We start from the raw sequence: 18725 nt of genomic DNA, 5'->3' as shown, positions 1-18725 counted from the left end.
TTAAAAGAAAATGAAATGTCGGAACCTGTGGGGACAACAGAGTAGGTAGGTGTATTAAGGCACGCAATTGTAATTTGATAATGTGGATGTAGGTCCAAGATGAAACTTACTGAACCCTTTCTTTTTAAGGAATAATTACAGCTTATCTTTGCTGCATTACTCAAAACTGTTGATGAAAATAGCAACTTGAATTTGAATATTAGTAGCTGGAGCAAAAAAAAAAAAAGTCTCTTTTGGAGCTTTGGGATGGAGAGATCTAAAAGCAAGACTTGGGAGAGACCTAGAAGCAAGAAATCTTCTTATTCATTTTAAATGTTATCAATTAAATTTTTTGTTTGATGGTTTACCAGTTGTATTCTATTTCACAATATCTTATATTTAAGTACCAATTGTATCTCCTTTATTATACAGGCTTTGTTATAAGACATAGAACTATTAAAATCAATTAGAAAATACATCAACATGACTATATGGGATGCTTGAATTTTTCACAATGAAGTGAATGGTTTCATTTTGTGTTTTGTTTCATTTTGTGTTCATTTTACTGCACTGAACTGAACCTCCCTATTGCATTATCTGGTTTGGGTGTTGGACTTGCTGTTTGGAGGCATTGATTGCACTAGATATGTTAAGCTAGCTCAATAATAAAAGGCTTTCTTGGCTTTTCAATATTCTCTCAAAAATAAAATCAATAAAAGGCTTGAGTAATGTGACATGACTCAAAACAATGATTGTGAGTCAAGAAAGTGTAAGTTCGCAAAAAATTTAAAGTATTTGAATAGTAATATCGATATTACATTAATATTTGAATATTATTTGTTACACATGCAATTTGGGTTGGATGAATTACAACCGGTGCAACTTGCTTGCATGGATCACAACCGGCAAGAAAATGAAGTGGTTTATATATTGAATGTAATTCATGGACACATGACAATGCACCATTTTTGTGTATTTGAACTGTGTAATGTGTATTGGAACCAATGGCTATATTATATTGGACAATCATTTGTATTTTTGGATGGATAGCTTTTTATTTGTAGTTATTTTTGGATGGTATGAAACTTTATATGTTGCAATATGATGTTGGTTCCAGGTGTTTTATCTTAATACCTTGAGTGTTTTAGACGATAGTAAAAAATTCTCTTATATTTATGGTCATTCAAGCATCCATGATTCCAACATAATCAAATTTCTGCACAGGTTCCCAATTAATCAGAAAATTCACCAAAGCAATGTTCACCATGAGTCACATTGATTTGTGCACAGGTTCCTTTTTGTGTGGTTTTGGAATAATAAGATCACCACCTATTATTTCATGATTAAGTACTAAAAGAAACTCCTGAGGAAATCTTGAATGTAATTTTAGGGACTTTTGGTAAATATTGAAAATGCATTTTAGAGACATTTTGGCCTTATTGAATATTTTTTGAAGTATTTAATGTGTTCCAGTGACTTTTTTGTGTATTGAATGTATTTTAGGGACTTTTGCAGTTCAAGCTAGGAAAATTGTATGGCATGCCCTCTGCACATTCCAACTGGTTGGACTTGGCTGCTCTAGTGCTGCTTCTTATCGCATACAGCATCTTGATAAGAGGCCATCATTCAGAAAACAAAAGTGCCTAAAGCGCAGTGTCCTTTCTAATGCATAGTGATAATAATGTTGTTTATAAGAGACTAGGAAGTTGTGCAGACTCACTATCATTCATTATTCTTTCTACCCACGCGGCAAACAACCCATTATTCATATTGCAAGTATTTCAGATCACATTCAGTAGGCAAAGAACTCAAAGTTTGAAACAGCCAAGTTTTTGCAACCAGAATTGTGGATCAAGAGATGCAAGATGCTTGACCTATAAAAATAATTACAAAAAATTATATTTCAAAAGGCCAAATTCATCAACCGTGGGGTTCTTATATCCCAAAGAACTTACACATTCTGTATTAAATTGAGACCCTGTCATAATCATATATGAATCGGAATCGGAATCAGAATCAGAATCACAACTCATATGAATTAGAATCACAAAATTTAATCCAAGGCCATACAAACACTGACAGTTTAATAATAATGGTATTTAATTACAAACAGTTGCAGTATGGTAACTACCTAATTATCACAACATGTCCGAAATCACCTAGCTAATACCAAGTAACATGAAACAATAACTGCAAAAGCCCAATACACTCAGAGCAGTGTTAAATAATGTCTTATTTCAGCTTGTTGCTCAAGAAGCTCTTTCTCCTTCTTTGAAACCTCCTCATTTCTATTGTATAGCATCGTCTCTCTCTTCTTCATCTCATCCGTTCTCATTCGGAGCTCAATCTCGCTCCTTTCGATTTCGTCGAGTATCTTCTCTAGCTCTTTCTCATTCTTTAACAAAACTCAAGTTACAAGTTAAAAGCTTTGAAACAGGTCAACCTGCAATTGTGACAAAACTCAAGTTAAGAGTTGAGAAATTAGTTCAACCACTATAAGGAAACCTGAACTAATAAGTAACAACTAAAAAATAAATATCTAGCTAATTTCTAAAACAAGTATCGTAACCAACTTTATCTTATACATATATAAAGGTTTAGGCAAATGGGATATACCATACAAACAAGCACCAACGCAAAGGTAACCAAAAAACTACTTTACAAACAGCAAATGCTTCCAATAGTAATAAGTGTACAATTCAAACACCAAATGCAATTGCAGATTACTTGACTTAGTTGTTGGACAGGTAATAATGCAACTCAAAACCGTTTGCAGCAGTACAACCAATCTTCAAGTTCCATCATGCTAAACACCAAAGTACTAGATTACCCAGTACTAGATTGATAACTATCAAAGTAGAAAGTTAACAATTTAACAAACAAAGTTCATAGACAAGACATGTAATTTGCAGCCAACACCATGTAGTTTTCAGGGTTGACTGATTAGAGTACATAGACAGGACAGGGAAACAATTAACTTCTTATCTCAACAAAACTTACTCATGCAAATAGGGTAATTTACATCACATACTTGCAGGAGAAAGAACATACCAATCTTTTTCAGACAACTGAAACTCAGCAAACCGTTTGCTCCTAAATGAAAACAACTACACCAATTTCAACTATTACTATTTCCTTACTAAATATAATATTTATAACAGATATGATAATCGAGAAACATACAACATATGATAATCGCGATAAATACAACAGATATGGTAATCGGGGTTAGGATTAGTGTTTCGGGATTTAGGGTTAGGGTTAGAGTTTCAGGAATTAGGGTTAGGGTTTTGGTATTTAGGGTTAGGGGTTTCGGGATTTAGGGTTAGCGTTTTGGGATTTAGGGTTAGGGTTTTAGAAGAGGACTTCGTGCCTCGGAAGATGTGGGGAAGACGAGGGGAGAGGCAGAGATTCTAATTTGATGGAAGACGAAGGGGTGACTGGTGTGTCTGTGTTGTCTATGTAAGCTTGAAGGGGAGACGAAGTGGTTGCAGAGATGAAGGGGAGAGATGCCGTCGAGCTAAAGGGATTGAAATGGTTGAAGACCAAAAATCGCTGGAGTGAACCAAAGCTTCTTGAAATGGAATGGAAGGTACGAACAGCAGACTGGAGCGAAATCACTAGAGGGAAAATTGTTAAAGACGAAGGGGAGAGGCAGAGTAGACGAAGGAAGACGAAGAGAAGAAGAAGAGAGATGAAGAGACGAAATCTGGAAGAGTGAGTTTCGAAACTTTCAAAAAGCGTCGTTTCACTTGCCACGGGGGCAAGGGTTACCCCGCGGTTACCCAAGGCGGTTGCAAGTAGACTTTTTGATATATATATATATATACATATATATAAAAGAGATTTGCTATTTATCATTCTATACATCACATTTTTTTTTACTAAACTAATTAAATTCTTCTACTTATCAATTCTTACATCACATACTTGTTAAAAAAAAATTGTGTAGTGTGTAATTATGATAAAGAGATGATGATTAGAATTTCACACACACATATGTATGTATGTGTATCATGTACGTTTAGAATCTTATCGTGGATGACAGCCAGCTTGTTAATTTCCATCCTATCACAGTACTATCACAAAATGTTTCATTATTATATATATATATATATATATAATTGTTAATATAAATATTAATTTTGAATGATATAACAAAATAAAAGTACCGCATGTCGATTCTCTAATAATTCGTTAATTATATGTGTGTGTGTGTGTGTTTGAATTGTAACATGGAAGATTTATTAGAGAAAAAAGGTGATAGTACAGGCATGAACTTTGAGTTGCAAGCTAGCCCTAGTCGTGCTAATTAGTAGGATATATATATATATATATATATATATATATATATATATATATATATATATATAAGACAAACCAGTAAAAAAAAGTAGAAGATCAAGAATGCTTCCTACGTGTGCCCTTGAAAGCTAGGTTTAACTTATAAGTCCATGAACAATAATAGATGAAAAAGGAAGAGGACCCAAAAAAAAAAAAGAAAAAAATAGAGTACCACCAACCGATCGACATCATAATTCTCATAAAAGAGTGTCTAAGTTCATGGGATTGTGCTAAGGTTGCTTTGAGCTGTCATGAGGATCATTATATATTTGACCTAACTTTATGTCAAAGGTGGAAATTAATGTAATAGTACTCAAATCATTGTGGTCTCCACTTGACCCCAAGGCTTGCTGCATCCATACTACTTAATATGATTATCGGTCGGTCCTATAATTAACTTTAAGTGTCTTTGTGGTAAAACAAAAAAGAGATGGGTGAAGGAGCCTATATATATATATATATATATTGCTGCAATTTCTTTTGGTTTGGTCTTTCAAGATTATATATAGTACTCAGAGACATTGATAATGGGTAGTACTGTTGGAAACCACTTTAAGAAGAATATTGTATTCTAATTCATATATAACGGAAGATCATGATCAGTACTTTTGTATTGACTTGTCACGTGTATTGCCTCCCTCCATCCTTATAATTAAAGGAGAAGAATTTATGCTTTTCCTCCTCCTCCGTGCCTTTGTTTTTCAATGCATCTTTATGTGTTTGATTGGATTCGCTAGTGCATGCAATTGCAATTATATATATATATATATATATCTATATATATATATATATATATAATACACACACACACACACAAACATACATATATGCAGCTAGCTAGGTACTGCAAGAATAAAAATGTACCCTGATGACCATGATGGAATATTTGTTTGTCATGTGGAGTGTAGTGTGAGTTGGTCCCCTTTCCTTGTTATAGTATATATACACTATATTGGGGACTGCCAATCACGGAAAAACAAACTACTGTTAAGCTCGATCGTGATCTCAGAACTCCGTGGATTCTCTAATAAATAGTAGTACTATATATATACTACACTCAAAATTATTTGTCTGTTAATGTATATATGTTCTCATGAATGTGAGGTTACGCATGCATGCATGCATGATCCATGTTAATTGGTTTCCAGTATTACTATATATATCATCACTTGCTTGAATATTATAGGTGATCTAAGCAGTAACAGTTGGGATCTCTCGAACCCTGCATGCAATATGTATGAATGGATGAAGATCAAAACGATCCAGCTGGGTTCAAAGAACGTTCTACAAACACACAGTTTCTTAATCGAATAAATAAATAAATCATGAGTAAGAAAGAAATCATGTGTGTTTAATTTACTGCAGGCCGTTGAAGCCTGATGAAGGACTACTCAAATTAGGTCCATAAAACTTTCCTTTAAAAGAGTCGAAACATTATGAGGACCGTTCAATATTATATTGGAAAGAAAAACTCATTATGGAAACAAACAGTATCTGATGCTCATTGGCACTTGGTGCCCAAAAACTGAGGAAATATATATATATATATATAGTAATTGGAGAACCGATCATGAAATGCTCCTATATATCACTACTCAAGTGCCCAAAAACTGAGGAAATATATATATATATATATATATAGTAATTGGAGAACCGATCATGAAATGCTCCTATATATCACTACTAGCTAGCTAGGGATCAAGTATGTTTGAAGTTTGAATTCTCCTTTTCAATTACTTAATAATTAATTGGTTTATTAATTATATAGATCTATATCGACGTTTGACATCTGATCAACACGAGGATATTTTAGTATATATGATCGATGGGCGGGACAGTGCAGATCAGTGGGAAGGCATCAATATTTCATGAAGTGATGTTAACTCGAAAGAACTACCATTGAAAGTGGAGGTTTAAGAGATTGACCACAAAATTAAGTGCATGGCGGGTCCACTGCAGCTTGAGTCATGTTAGGTCTTAGATCGTCAAGTTGGCATTTGTGGCGCGCTGGAGATGATTGAGCTATACGTACGTACAGCTAGCTAGCTTTCTATCCTTCCACAGTTCCACTGCATAGCTACCTAGCTAGTAGCTAGCTAGACGATCCGGTGGACCAGCAAGCAATATTGCACAACCTGTGCCATATATTAATGCTCCTCTAATTGATACTTGTAACAAAGGCGCTATATATATTTACATATATTCTGAATTAAGTCCACAGAATCTAATAATTGGAGGCCACTGGCCCTGGTGGAAGGGTGACCAAGCATTTTAATTAGCATGGGATTTCAAGGTCATATAATTGGATAGGTACCCCACTACATGATGAGCTCGGAGTACTCTCAACGGTGGGTATGATCTTTGGTTACTTTCGGTTTATTTGTTTATTTGATTTTTCCTCCTGGGTTTGGGGTTCATGTGGTCTCTGCACCCAATTATATATTTTGATTTATCTGCAGATCGAGCTAGTAGTGCCATAGCTATATAATATATATGCTTTTACTCAGTGGGTTACTGCAGTTTATGAAGTACGTATATACGTGTTTCTTCACTCCCACTGGCCAGTACGTATACCCATTATGGGATCGATGATTACAAAGCGAATTCCCAAGTCATCTGTTCTTGACGTTAAAAGGAACATGAAATTTTAGTACTGTATGAATACTGTTGTCATACTTATCAAACCTCGTAAACTAGACTTAAATTCTCATAAAGTCTGCGAGCTTGCTATTGTTGGCACTTCGAGCTTGAGTCGATCGAAGTAGTAGTACTCCTCATCATCATCATCATCATCATAGTTTTTGAGCTCAAAACTTGGTTATCTGAAAACCCTTAACCATGTTAGAGTAATTACTTAAGATAACAATTCGAAAGCTATTTGAAGCTAGACCCTATTATTATTATAAGCAGAAGATGGGAAAATATGTCCAATTAGAAACTGTTCCGACACAGTTTATAAATCATATTGTTGCAGCGCCCCGGCCCCCATGAGACACACACACACATATATAATGGTTCTGGCGTGGCCGGCCACTTGCAAAGTTAGTTAATGATTTTTCTTTGGCCTCCAGCTTGTTGACAATTGTTTCTCGGCCGCCGGCCATGTAAATCATTAGATCAGCAGTCAGCTAGCTAGCTGATCTGATCGTACTATTAATTTTGTATAATTACTTGCTTAGCTTTGAGATTAAGATATTAGAAAGTTGGAGGTATTAATTTAATTAGTGACCAAATTAAGTGTACAACGTACGTAACCCAAGAAGCAAGATCAGTAGTTGTCCAATTCCAAAGATCTTCCAAACACGCTAACGAATATCGTCAAGATATAGTTGAAATGTTCCAATATCTTTGGCTCTGTTCTTATATATATATGTATATATATTGAAAACTACGCAAGTGAATTCTCTCTCTCTCTCTCTCTCTCTCTCTCTCTCACTCAGATCCATGTGGGGGGGGGGGGGGGGGGGGGGGGGGGGGGGGGGGGGGGGGGGGGGGGGGGGGGGGGGGGGGGGGGGGGGGGTGGTCTTTAATTTTAGTGGTTAGGTTCTAAGAAACAAAAAACAATCACTCGCTTTTGCCGACCTTATATCGTTAGATTCTTGTTGTCTGTGAGAAAAGGCGCTTGAAATGTGATGATCTTAAATGCATGCATGGCGACTTTTCGAAGTAGTCCATACCTTGCTGTCTATATCGATCCTTTCATGCATGTCTCCATTAATGTCCATATATATCCAGTACTACTGTGCATCTAATAAAATAATCATATCGTTTTTATTTTCTGAAAATGCTGTATATATGCTTGATTGAGGATGGCAGTGTTCGATCTGGCATCAAAACACGTGGGATTTAGCTGAGTTTTGGTCCCATTCTCCAATTATTTCAACTTTCTATCTTGATCTTCTCGATCGATGATCTTTAATTAGCTCCCACAATATGAAACATATATACTAATCACATCATTTGATTCATCATTGATATCTCCATACAGTATTAATTCTGAATTATCTGTTTGGTGTCATGATTCATTTGAATTTGAATTGTTTGGCAAAACCTTTTCCTCTATAGAACAAACTGTTTGATTTTCCATTATTTGCAGATCATTGACTTCATATATATATAGTCTAAGAGTTTATATGCCAGAAAAGTCTTTTTCCATTATTAAATTAGATACTTCACCCTGATAAATCACTCTTTTTCCTTCCCCTCCCCCCCCCCCCCCCCCCCCCCCCCCCCCCCGGATGAAATTTCATAGTAGACTATACAACAGTAACCCCACGTCCCCACCCTTGATCTCCAAATCCATCTTTGTTCTCTATATATATAAAGCTGATGGTAAACTGGAATATGGATCTCTTATATATGCTTTCAATCTTCTTGTTTTAGAATTTTTCAGTTAAAAATTTTATGATTTTTCTTTGTCCCACCTCATAGAAAGAAAGACCCACAAGCTCTGTTTCACCATAAAAAATTTCAGTACTGCCTCACAGGGATTTAATAAATTTCTATTGGGGGAGCTCGAAACGAAGTAAAATAAATATCAAAAGGCCGTGAAATTTAACCTACGGATAAAGTACAATTGAAATATGTTGCTGTCTCCGATTATAACTTGTAATTGAGTGTCAACAGAGGTTAGGATCTTATTTCTAGATCGAGGAAGTGGATGATGAGCCTTGCAGATGAAAATTGCAAAGTCAGTTTCCACGGGTTAAGGTTTACAGGGGAAAAACAGAGTATGGAGAAGGCCTGTTTCACGGCAAAAAAGCCAATATTTTCTTCTTTTTTTTGAACAGAACTGACAGAAATGGGCAACAGCAGCTCCTGGAATGAACTTAACATGGCCACAGCAGCTGGGGAAGGTAAATAAACTTGGATTGTTTGCTATGTACAAAGTTAGAATAGTAAACAGGGCATCTTGCCTTTAAACATCTCATCAACAGGGCGTTTTCTTCCTTCATTTCTTTCTTTCATCGTTTCATATTTTTTATGCTTCCACAGGATAGTAACAACAGTCAAGGAATTAGCTGTGAGTTTCTGTAATGTGTATCATGTTACTTTATACATAGTTCTGAGTTCCAGATTTCGCCACCACCATTCACAATGACGGAAAGAATTCCATCGATAATGATCCTACCAGAAACATAGGAGATTTCATCCTCCTAGGAAAAAAAGCCATCTACGTCAACATTCTTACAAAATTTTTATCGTCCAGTCGTCTGCAATTCGGATACCAGGCTTGCGGACAGTTACAACAGCAGAGCCACGTCCCCACTGAAGCCATAGGGGCCCCAGTCCAATGTCGACCTTTTGATTTGTTGCCTCAATTAGGGCACTCTTGGGGCTGTGAGTATGTCCTAGCAGTATAATTCTCTCAATAACAGTTTCTGAAGAAAATCGGGATTTACCAGAGGAAGCGGGTGCCAGGTTCACAGACGTCAGTTTGCCATCTGATAACACAAAGCGGCGATGAATGTAGGCCCCATGCTCAAATTCAAAGCTTTTGCCATCATCAACATAGAGTTCACCTTCAGCTGCTTGAGAGCTATTAAGAACAATCACCTAAAGAAGACAGGAGAGATAAGCACAAACACCATTTGTTTTGCTCGTTAAGGAGATTAGCACTAACAGTTACTAGTGCTATTTATAATGGAGTGATTAATGACATGGCGATTTTTTTATTGGCATTGGGTGTCCGAGATCAGCATTATGACTAATTCTGGAGGTGCACAAGCCCTCAACAAAGAGTTTCCCGCTCGGGTAATTCAAGGAGAAAATCCTCCAGTCCGATGGCCCCTAAGAATTGTTTGCGCGCAAGAGGATTTGAACCTTAGACTTGGAGGGAGCATACCACCAAGACCAAGACTTTTGCCACTTGAACCAACCCTTAGGGGTTAATGACAGAGTTAGCAATAACAACTGTTGTTACTAGCAGAATCATAAAGAAAATAGCGATGCTTCATTGAGAAGGGTCCTCCTAGACCCAAATTTGCAAGTGTCGCAATTTCATGACTAAATGGTTATTGCAATGCATTTTAAGACCAAGGGACTCAATATCAAATGCACAACTCTATAGCAAATCTACAAGTTAATCAATCTTTCCCAGATCTCAATGTAGAAGATGTGTCTACCACAAGAACATGATAATAAAAAAGATGTGTAAAGTGATGCAAGGGACTAGTTCTACAATCTAATAGGTCTTCATGATCTTAATCCAAAATACAAACCGTGATGCTCAAATGAAGTACTATTCTACCAAAATGTATAACACTCTAAATAGCACAAACTTAATGTGGTGCTTGGAAAAACGAAATAACTTCAACTTCTAGGTCGCATGTCAGCTTGGGTACTAAACGTGTTCCCCCACTTCCAAGTAAAAATATGAATCAGTCACATGACAGAAAGCATAGATAGCACTTTGTTTCCAAAATTTCAAAGCAACCTGCTGATTTTTCTTTTTTTCTTTTTTTGGATGAGTAAAGCAACCTGCTGATTATGATTAGCTACCCAAAGGACACAGTGGGAACCAACACAAATAGTGTTGGTGCCTAAAGCCAACAGCTAAGCATTTGCAAAGTCAGAAGTGTATGACTCTGATGCACGAGGACTTGAGAATTAGATTGATAGCCTATATGAGTCATATCAATGTCAAATACATACCAGTGTAAAAGGATCGTTCACCATCTGTGTGGAGCTTCGCCGAAACCGGTCTTTCCTTGGTATGATGGTTCCAGCCCTTTGAAAGGCAGGAATGGTGTCTTCAGAGACCTTCAGCTTGTGGGTCATGCCTCCCCTATATGAAGTTCCAGTTCTCAGGTCATACCAAGATTGACTACCAGGTAAATACACTGATGCAACTTTAGCTCGCTGAGAAGATATCCGATAGTTTAGTTTGGGATATCATTAAAAATAAAAAAAAATAAAAAAAAATGGAACAAGGAGATTAGTACAGATAATTGTCCAGACAGATATAGCGCTAAGTATATGGTCACTGCAGTACCTCAGTATAAATCCCTTGCACCAGAATACTGTTTCCAACCATGAAAGCCTCATCATTGCTGAAAGTAGCTTCCTCGGAAGGGAATTCCATCCACAGTGGACGCACAACAGGAACACCACTTGTGTTTGCCTCTCTAAATAATGTGTAGAAATATGGTATCAACATGTAACGGACATGTATGGCATCTCTGATAAGTTCTGTATTTCGCTCTCTGCAGTGATGTGACCATGGGTAGATCATATATCAGTAAATACACTAGGCTAGCAGGGACTATGAAAGATGCACGCAAGGTGAGAATATGACTGGAAGTTGTTATAAACGGATGCCCATGTTGAGATATTTACAGCATAAGCAACTGCAAACATTTAAAATCAGGTTTTGATGTCTTTCAATGACTTCCATTCAACACAAGTCTGCTTGACTCCATTCAATGAGTTCCATTCTACACAAGTCTGCCTACCTCCATTTGAGCGTGCATGATGACCCTAAGAGCCCATGAAGATGATTTCTCCAGGTATTAAACATTCTAAGTAACACCTTATTTGAAAACGTTATCTCCCTGCAGTCTTTCTGTTCAATTAAATTCATTCTCCCAGATAAAGCAAAGCATATTATCTCATCAAACTGGTCTGCCTTTTTAAGGCTTAATACTCTATGTACAAATGACTTTCAAGGAACAAGTTTCTAAAAGACCAAATACCGTGGCACATAGAATACTACACTGCCATCATAGTACATGGAAAAGGCAATCTATTGGGTATGGCAAAAGGCAATCCATTGGGTGTGGTGCATACTTTTGATTCTCACCATGTTCTGGCAAGATATATATACTGCTAACACTAATTTGGTAGGAAAATTGGGTTACCTGAATTCTCAAAAAGAATGGCAGGAAAAAAATAACAAGAAAATAAAATTCTTTTCCCTTTTCATTTGTTCTATATACGTTAAAAAAAGGAAGTGTACTTGGACAGAAGATGACATCCTACCCAAATAACCATGGTTCACGTCTTTTCGTATCATGATGAGCATGAGCCCTAAAGAAAGGATAGTAGGCACCAAGTTGATACCAGCGAACTAATAATTCAGGTTCAGGATTGCCAAAAAACCCACCAACATCGGCACCTGCAGAAAAGCATACCAACAATCACCGTCTGTAAGAAAATTCAGTCTTTTTTTTTCAAGTTATGGATATATAAAACACACACCCAATGGGTCTCAAATCCATCAGATCACCATCCACCTTGCTCTAACAGGTGAGGTGGCATTTAAGCAAGAGCTTGTTGTGTTTCTGTTAGATTAATTAATAAGGTTACCAGAAAATGGCAGTCCAGTAAGACCCAGTGTCAAAACCATCGGGACTGAAACCCTGAGATGATCCCATTCCGCTGAATTATCTCCCGTCCAAACTGCACCATACCTTTGACTTCCAGCAAATAATGCTCTTGACAAAACAAAAGGCCTATCCTTCCCTTCCCCACGTTTTACAAGCCCATTGGCTGTTGCCATGTGGAAGTAGTACCCATAGGCATTATGTAGCTCCCGATGTTCAACATCTCCATAATGTAAAGCATCTCTTGGCATTGTGAGCTGGTCATAATAAATAGTTAAGAAATTAGGCTCAGAATTTTTTGGAAAACCACAGTTATCTCAGCCACCAATGTTCCAACGTCATCCCTAACAAATATGGGACATGTTCATGGAAATCCATTAAAATATCTCCTAGAAATAGCATGGTCATGCCATCTTCTTTATTTTTATAAGTAAGATAATTTTAAATATGAGCCAAAAAGGTACAATCTATGCCCACAAAACACCAGTGATTTCATCTTTACTGGGACAAAAGCTCTACATAACAACTCAAACAGCATCATATCAAACACTGCCAAGAGGATTAAGATTTTCTTTTCATAATTTTGCATTCTAAAGAAACTGATTAATTAAGGTCCTATCCATAAGCTTCTCATGCAAACGAGCCACTTTGAAAAAAATTACTCCAACCCTATGCTTTATATTATTATATAAGATAAAAAGCTATTATTTCAAAGAAAGAATATGAAAATCATTTTAGGGAAGAATATGAAAATCATTTTAGGGAACCCATGCACATCTCTGCTGCACCGCATCCAATCCTTCCACGAGCAAAAAGAATATCAAGCCACAATAGACATACATGGGCTTCGCCTATACATTCATTTCTAATAAAACTTCTTACTTTTAAAAAAAAAAAAAAAAAAAAAAAAAAAAAAAAAAAAAAAAAAAGAAGGAGAGAGAGAGAGAGAGAGAGATACAGGAGCGCACACCCACATGTATTTTTAAAAACAATGAAAAATAAATGAGATTTAATAACTGAAAGAAACAAATATAGCGTCAAAATGCAATAACCTAATTCCATCTTGTCTGTGCAAGGCTCATGAAGAATAGAATAAAAGGATACAGCTATATAACTTACATTACTACTTTTTCCTTTTGATGAGTAACCTATGTTACTAAATTAAAACTCAAGTGGTCAAGCAACCATGATCTAGCTTATTAGTTGCATATATATTGGCCCCGGAGAATATTTGTTAAGTATTTCACTAATGGAGATATAATGAACAAAATCATCTCAAGGATTTCATTTATCTTGTCGAATAACAGAACGAACTTTGAGAGGCATTCATAAGGAAGCTACCATCTTGTCAATATCAACAAAAGCACGGAATCGGCAGAAAGACACAAACTGAAGTGAGTATCTTACCTCTGGACCATTAAAAACAGAAGGCTCGTTCATGTCATTCCAGATGTATAGCGAAGGAGTTGAACCAACATAATGCTCAAAAGAGAATCTGTCAGCCCACCATGACCTTATCTGCGGATTCAACATATCCGGGTACGACGAAGAACCAGACCAACACCACCCATTGAAGTCATTCCCACTCGCATCCTTAACATAATACCCCTTTTTCGTGGCCTCCTTGTGCACATTATACGAGTCATCCCTCTTAATATGAGGATCCACAATCGTAACCATATGTCTCCCCTTGGCGGCCAACTTCCTCTGCATCTCCTCCGGATGCGGGAAGAGCATCCTGTCCCAAGTAAAATATCTCTTTCCGTCCGTGTGCTCAATATCGAGCCACAACACATCGTACGGAATGTTGTGCTCGTCAAATTTGGAATCCACATCCTCAACATCCTCCTCGTCCCTATAATTCCATCTACATTGGTGATACGCCGTGGCGAACAACTGCGGCATCGCAGGCATTCCAGTCACACTCATGTACTGTCTAACAACATCCTTAGGTCCTGGACCAACAAAAAAGAAGGCGTCTACGATTCCTGCCTCGCTCATCCAAAACGTATCGATCCTAGTCTTTTCAGATGGCAACGAAATCCCCGAGTCGGCATCCCACCCGGCCCCCATCACATCAATCTGCATCTCCGCCGCATTCAACCAGAAAAACCCGGAAGTTCCTCTAGACTTCCCGTGCGAAATCATGAACGGAATAGACCCGTAAATCCCAAAAGGCGAATCGTGAATGTACTCGAACACATCTAAGTTAAACAACCTGTAGGGTTCGGAATACTCCACTCCGGGGCCTCTGGTGGGCTTGAGAGCGAGGCTTGTAGCATGCTCAGGAATCCCGTATACAAAATCCGCGGCGTAAAACGACACGTCGAAGCTAATCGACTGCGGGCCGTACGGCCTCGTGTCTGTGTTTTCTCGAAAACTCTCTTCCCACTCCTCACCTTCTCCCTTGGCAGTCAATTGCTCGAAGTCAAACAAGCCATGTGAGTTCAGGGATATCACGCGATTACCACTGCCCTTCTCTCGCACGTAAACCTCAAAAGGATCGTGCCGGAGAACAGCCTCGTAGCCGTCCGCTAAGTGCACGATCGAAGATGGCCTCGTATCGCCGTCAATGGTCTCCGTGGAGATCCTCTGGAGCCAGAGTTTGTTGTTTGAGAATTCGGGGACGATCACATCGGGGACCTCAAAACGCTTCTTGGGTGGACCGAGGGAGGGGTCCTCGTCAATCTTGAGACGCAGGACGCCGTCCTGGTACAGGGAGAGAGTGAGAAGCAAGGGGTTGATTTCGTGGTGGTCTTCCGAGGTTTCATGATTCTTGGGGAGGAGTTTGGCAGTGACGTCACCATCGGAGATGATGACGTGACGGGCGAGGAGGGAGCAGTAGCCAGGCTTGCGGGCCCTGGCGCGTTTGCAGAAGGGGGTCTGGTTGCAGTTTCTGAATTCTTCTTTCTTCCAGGAGAGGACTGAGATGAAGTGAAGAGATAAGAGGAGGAAGAGAAAGAGATTAAGGTTTCTCATCTGGGGTTTCATGTGTGGAGTGGGTTGGCACTTGGCATGGAACGCCAGAAACGGAGGAAGAAAGAGAAATGGAAGCCCAGAAATGGAGGAAGTAGATGAAGCGTGCATCAGCAGCCAGCAATCAGCAGTAGACTAGCAGACTTGCGAGTCGATAAATAAAAACAAAAAAAGGGAAAATTAACTAACTGGGTCATGGAAAGCTTTGTCTTTTAACATTGCTATTTATAGTTAATAACTTTTATTTGCGTAACAATACAAATGTAAGTCCGATCCTAAAATTTAAGAAAAATTATATTCATTATTTCCACACATCATATATCACACATCACATTTTTTTTATTTATTTTTTCTCTTACTAAATATATGATATATAGATCAAAGTAGGAGGTGACTTGCAATCAAACAGTCGAGGTTCTTTGAATCAATCAAATTCTTCTCTCAAGCGTCTCCCATAGGCGAGGGAGGTGAAGCAGGTTACCCTACTACTACTCTTGCGGAAGTAGGGAAGAGGACATTCCGATCACCACGGTGGTCGGGAGTGGGAGGAAATGGAGGGAGTGTCAGAGAGGTGGGAGCGATTGAAGCGTAATGAGGAAGAGAAGAGCCCTGTAGTGATTAACTCAGAAGAAGTGAAAGAACTCAAAACAAAAGGAGAAAGAAGTCTGGTAGGGAATATCTGCTCTGAGAGGATGATTGGAAAGGAACTTGTTAGATCGATGATGGATAAGGTGTGGCAGGTGAGGAAAACAGTAGAATTCCATGAGATTGGAAGGAACTGTTTTGTGATAACTTTTGCAAGCAGAAGAGATAGAGATGGAGTACTAGAGGGAGGTCCCTGGCTTTTTGATAATTCTCTCTTGGTACTGAAGTTGTTCAATGGAAGGACGCAATCACATATGCTGGATTTTGATAGTGAGAGTTTCTAGATCCAGATGTTTAATATTCCACTGGGAGGAATGAATCGCAGAATAGCTGAGCAGATTGGTAATTCGATAGGGAGAGTTGTGGAGGTGGACGCAAATGAGAGTAATGTAGCATGGGGAAGATGTCTTAGGGTGAAAGTGGAATGTGATCTGAGGAAGCCTATTGCGAGGGGAAGAACAATCAATTTTGATGGCAAGAGCATATGGATTCCTTTTAAATATGAAAAACTACCCAAGATTTGCTTTAAATGTGGCTGCATCTCACATGATAAGGAGGGATGCGACAAACAGGAATCTGATGGTGTGGATGAAACTTTTCAGTTTGGTTCCTAGTTGAGAGCACAAGGAGGTATTCGAAGGAATTTTGAGAGGAAAGGGGAATCAAAAACTCAAACTAGTGAAGAGGAATAAGGGGAAATTCCAAGAGGTGGTACAAGTGTGGATGGTGATGGTGAGGGCTATGGAGAGGGAAAGAAAATGAAAAATGAGGTGAGAGAGGGTGGTGGTGAGGTTTGCAGAAATGAGAATTTAGTCTTGAAGATAGTGTAGGGAGGAGAGGGAAGAGGGGTAGAGGAAGTGAATGAGGGATCAAACCTGTTTTCTATGGTGGTACATGAGGTGGATGGTTCAATGAGGGAGTTGCCTGTAAAACAAACTGGAGCAAAAAATCAAAAGGGGGGTAGTTGGAAAAGAAAGGCACGGGGTGTAAAATCTCAATGTGAAGTTATTGTGTCTACTACTCCTATAAAAAGAAATGTGGAGTGTTTAGGGAAGGGAGATCTAAGGGGTGAAATGGAGAAGAAGGTTAGGAGGGAGGGGGAAGAGGTGGACGAATGGATGGTAACTTCAATCGCGGAGGCTGTTAAGCAGCCTCGCCAAGAATTATGAGTCTATTAAGTTGGAACTGCCGGGGGCTTAAGAACCCTCGGACAGTTCAAGATCTTAGCCTTTTGGTTAAGGAAAAGAAACCCAAGCTTGTATTTCTCATTGAGACTATGAGCAAAGTTAGGAGAATGGAGGCATTGAAGAAAAAGTTGGGCATGGAGGGATGTTTTGCAACTGACCCGATAGGAAGGAAAGAGGGTTTAGCTCTTTTCTGGAAAGATGAAGAGGCTATTGAAATTAAATCTTTTTCTCATTGGCATGTTAGTGCTAAAGTTAGGGAGGATGACAAAAGAGAATAGTTGTTCACTGGATTTTATGGGCATCCGGATACTTCAAAAAGAAGATTCTCTTGGGAGTTGTTGGCAAGAGTGAATCCAGGGAGAGGAATTGCATGGTGTGTTGCTGGTGATTTTAATGAGATCTTGACTCAAAGTGAAAAAGTTGGTGGAAAAATGAGGGTAGAATACCAAATGGCACAATTTAGAGGAGCCTTGGAGAGTAATGAGTTGTATGATGTAGGCTATGTGGGGAATCTTTTCACTTGGAGTAACAGACACTCAGATCACACATTCACAAAGGAAAGGCTGGATCGTTACTTGATGAGTGCAAAATGGGAGGGTATGTTTAGAGAGGTGGTGGTGGAAGGCTTAGTTGCAAGAAGTTCTGACCATAAGCCAATGTTGCTGTCTTTTGTGGAAGGTGAAAGAAGGCTAAATAAGAGAGGTTTTGTCTTCAGGTTTGAAGCTAGCTGGTTGAAAGATGAGGAGTGCAAGAGCTTGGTTGAAGGGGCCTGGTCTAAAAAGGTGCAGTCAAGTAAACCAATAGAAAAAGGTGCAAAAGTTATTGAGGATATGCGGTGAAGCACTTGGTCGAGGTTTTAGGAAAAAAGATAGAGAAAGATGTGGACACATAAACCAGATTACTGCCAGAATTAAGGAATTGCAGGAGGATGAAGGGCCTCACAACAGTAGTGAAATTATTAAGCTGCAACATGAGGTAGGCAAACTTTTGGAGCAGGAGGATTTAAAGTGGAGACAAAGGGCCAAGAGAAATTGGTATAACATGGGTGATAAGAACACAAAATTTTTTCATGCTTGTGCCAATCAAAGGAAAAAGAGAAATCAGATTTTTTCTGTTGAAGATGGCCAATCAATATCGAGAGAGGATCAAAAGGGTGTTGTTGAAGCTTTTAAGAATCATTTTGAGGGAGTTTATAAAACTGCAAACCCTCCCAGCTTATTAATAGAAAAGTGTTTAAGGCAGCTTGACTCTCTAGTTACTAGTAGCATGA

The 18725-nt window shown here is 38.5% G+C and overlaps 2 protein-coding genes across 3 annotated transcripts; one reads left to right on the top strand and one right to left on the bottom strand.

Moving 5' to 3' along the window:
• Positions 1–9147: 9147 nt before the first annotated feature.
• On the bottom strand, positions 9148–15840 carry LOC121249410 (probable glucan 1,3-alpha-glucosidase). Of its 2 annotated transcripts, none has more exons than XM_041148118.1 (6): positions 14055–15835; positions 12631–12904; positions 12304–12439; positions 11318–11528; positions 10978–11184; positions 9148–9879 (listed from the first exon to the last, which is right to left on the bottom strand). In XM_041148118.1, exons 1-6 carry the CDS (start codon positions 15732–15734, stop codon positions 9511–9513), a joined length of 2877 nt encoding a protein of 958 aa, XP_041004052.1. In that variant the 5' UTR covers positions 15735–15835; the 3' UTR covers positions 9148–9510. The 2 variants fall into 2 exon arrangements, 1 of the variants encoding a protein (XP_041004052.1); XR_005937615.1 differs by having other exon boundaries at positions 9740–9879; positions 10978–11110; positions 14055–15840.
• Positions 15841–17904: 2064 nt separating this feature from the next.
• On the top strand, positions 17905–18294 carry LOC121249253. The gene has a single exon (XM_041147966.1). It carries the CDS (start codon positions 17905–17907, stop codon positions 18292–18294), a length of 390 nt encoding a protein of 129 aa, XP_041003900.1.
• Positions 18295–18725: the final 431 nt, after the last annotated feature.

This window comes from Juglans microcarpa x Juglans regia, chromosome 2D (assembly GCF_004785595.1).
Source record: "Juglans microcarpa x Juglans regia isolate MS1-56 chromosome 2D, Jm3101_v1.0, whole genome shotgun sequence".
Classification (NCBI taxonomy): Eukaryota; Viridiplantae; Streptophyta; class Magnoliopsida; order Fagales; family Juglandaceae; genus Juglans; species Juglans microcarpa x Juglans regia.
The sequence above is the reverse complement of the archived record's forward strand: the minus strand, read 5'-3'. Positions and strand labels throughout refer to the sequence as shown.

What these genes read in the sequence shown, in the direction of transcription:
- LOC121249410 (XM_041148118.1), bottom strand. Translation starts at nt 15,734, where the DNA reads ATGCACGCTTCATCTACTTCCTCCATTTCTGGGCTTCCATTTCTCTTT. An exon ending in CTGTTTTTAATGGTCCAGAG is followed by an intron (nt 12,905 to 14,054) that starts GTAAGATACTCA and finishes TATTATGACCAG; the next exon opens with CTCACAATGCCAAGAGATGC. An exon ending in TGAACGATCCTTTTACACTG is followed by an intron (nt 9,880 to 10,977) that starts GTATGTATTTGA and finishes TGTCTTCTTTAG; the next exon opens with GTGATTGTTCTTAATAGCTC.
- LOC121249253 (XM_041147966.1), top strand. Translation starts at nt 17,905, where the DNA reads ATGGCACAATTTAGAGGAGCCTTGGAGAGTAATGAGTTGTATGATGTA.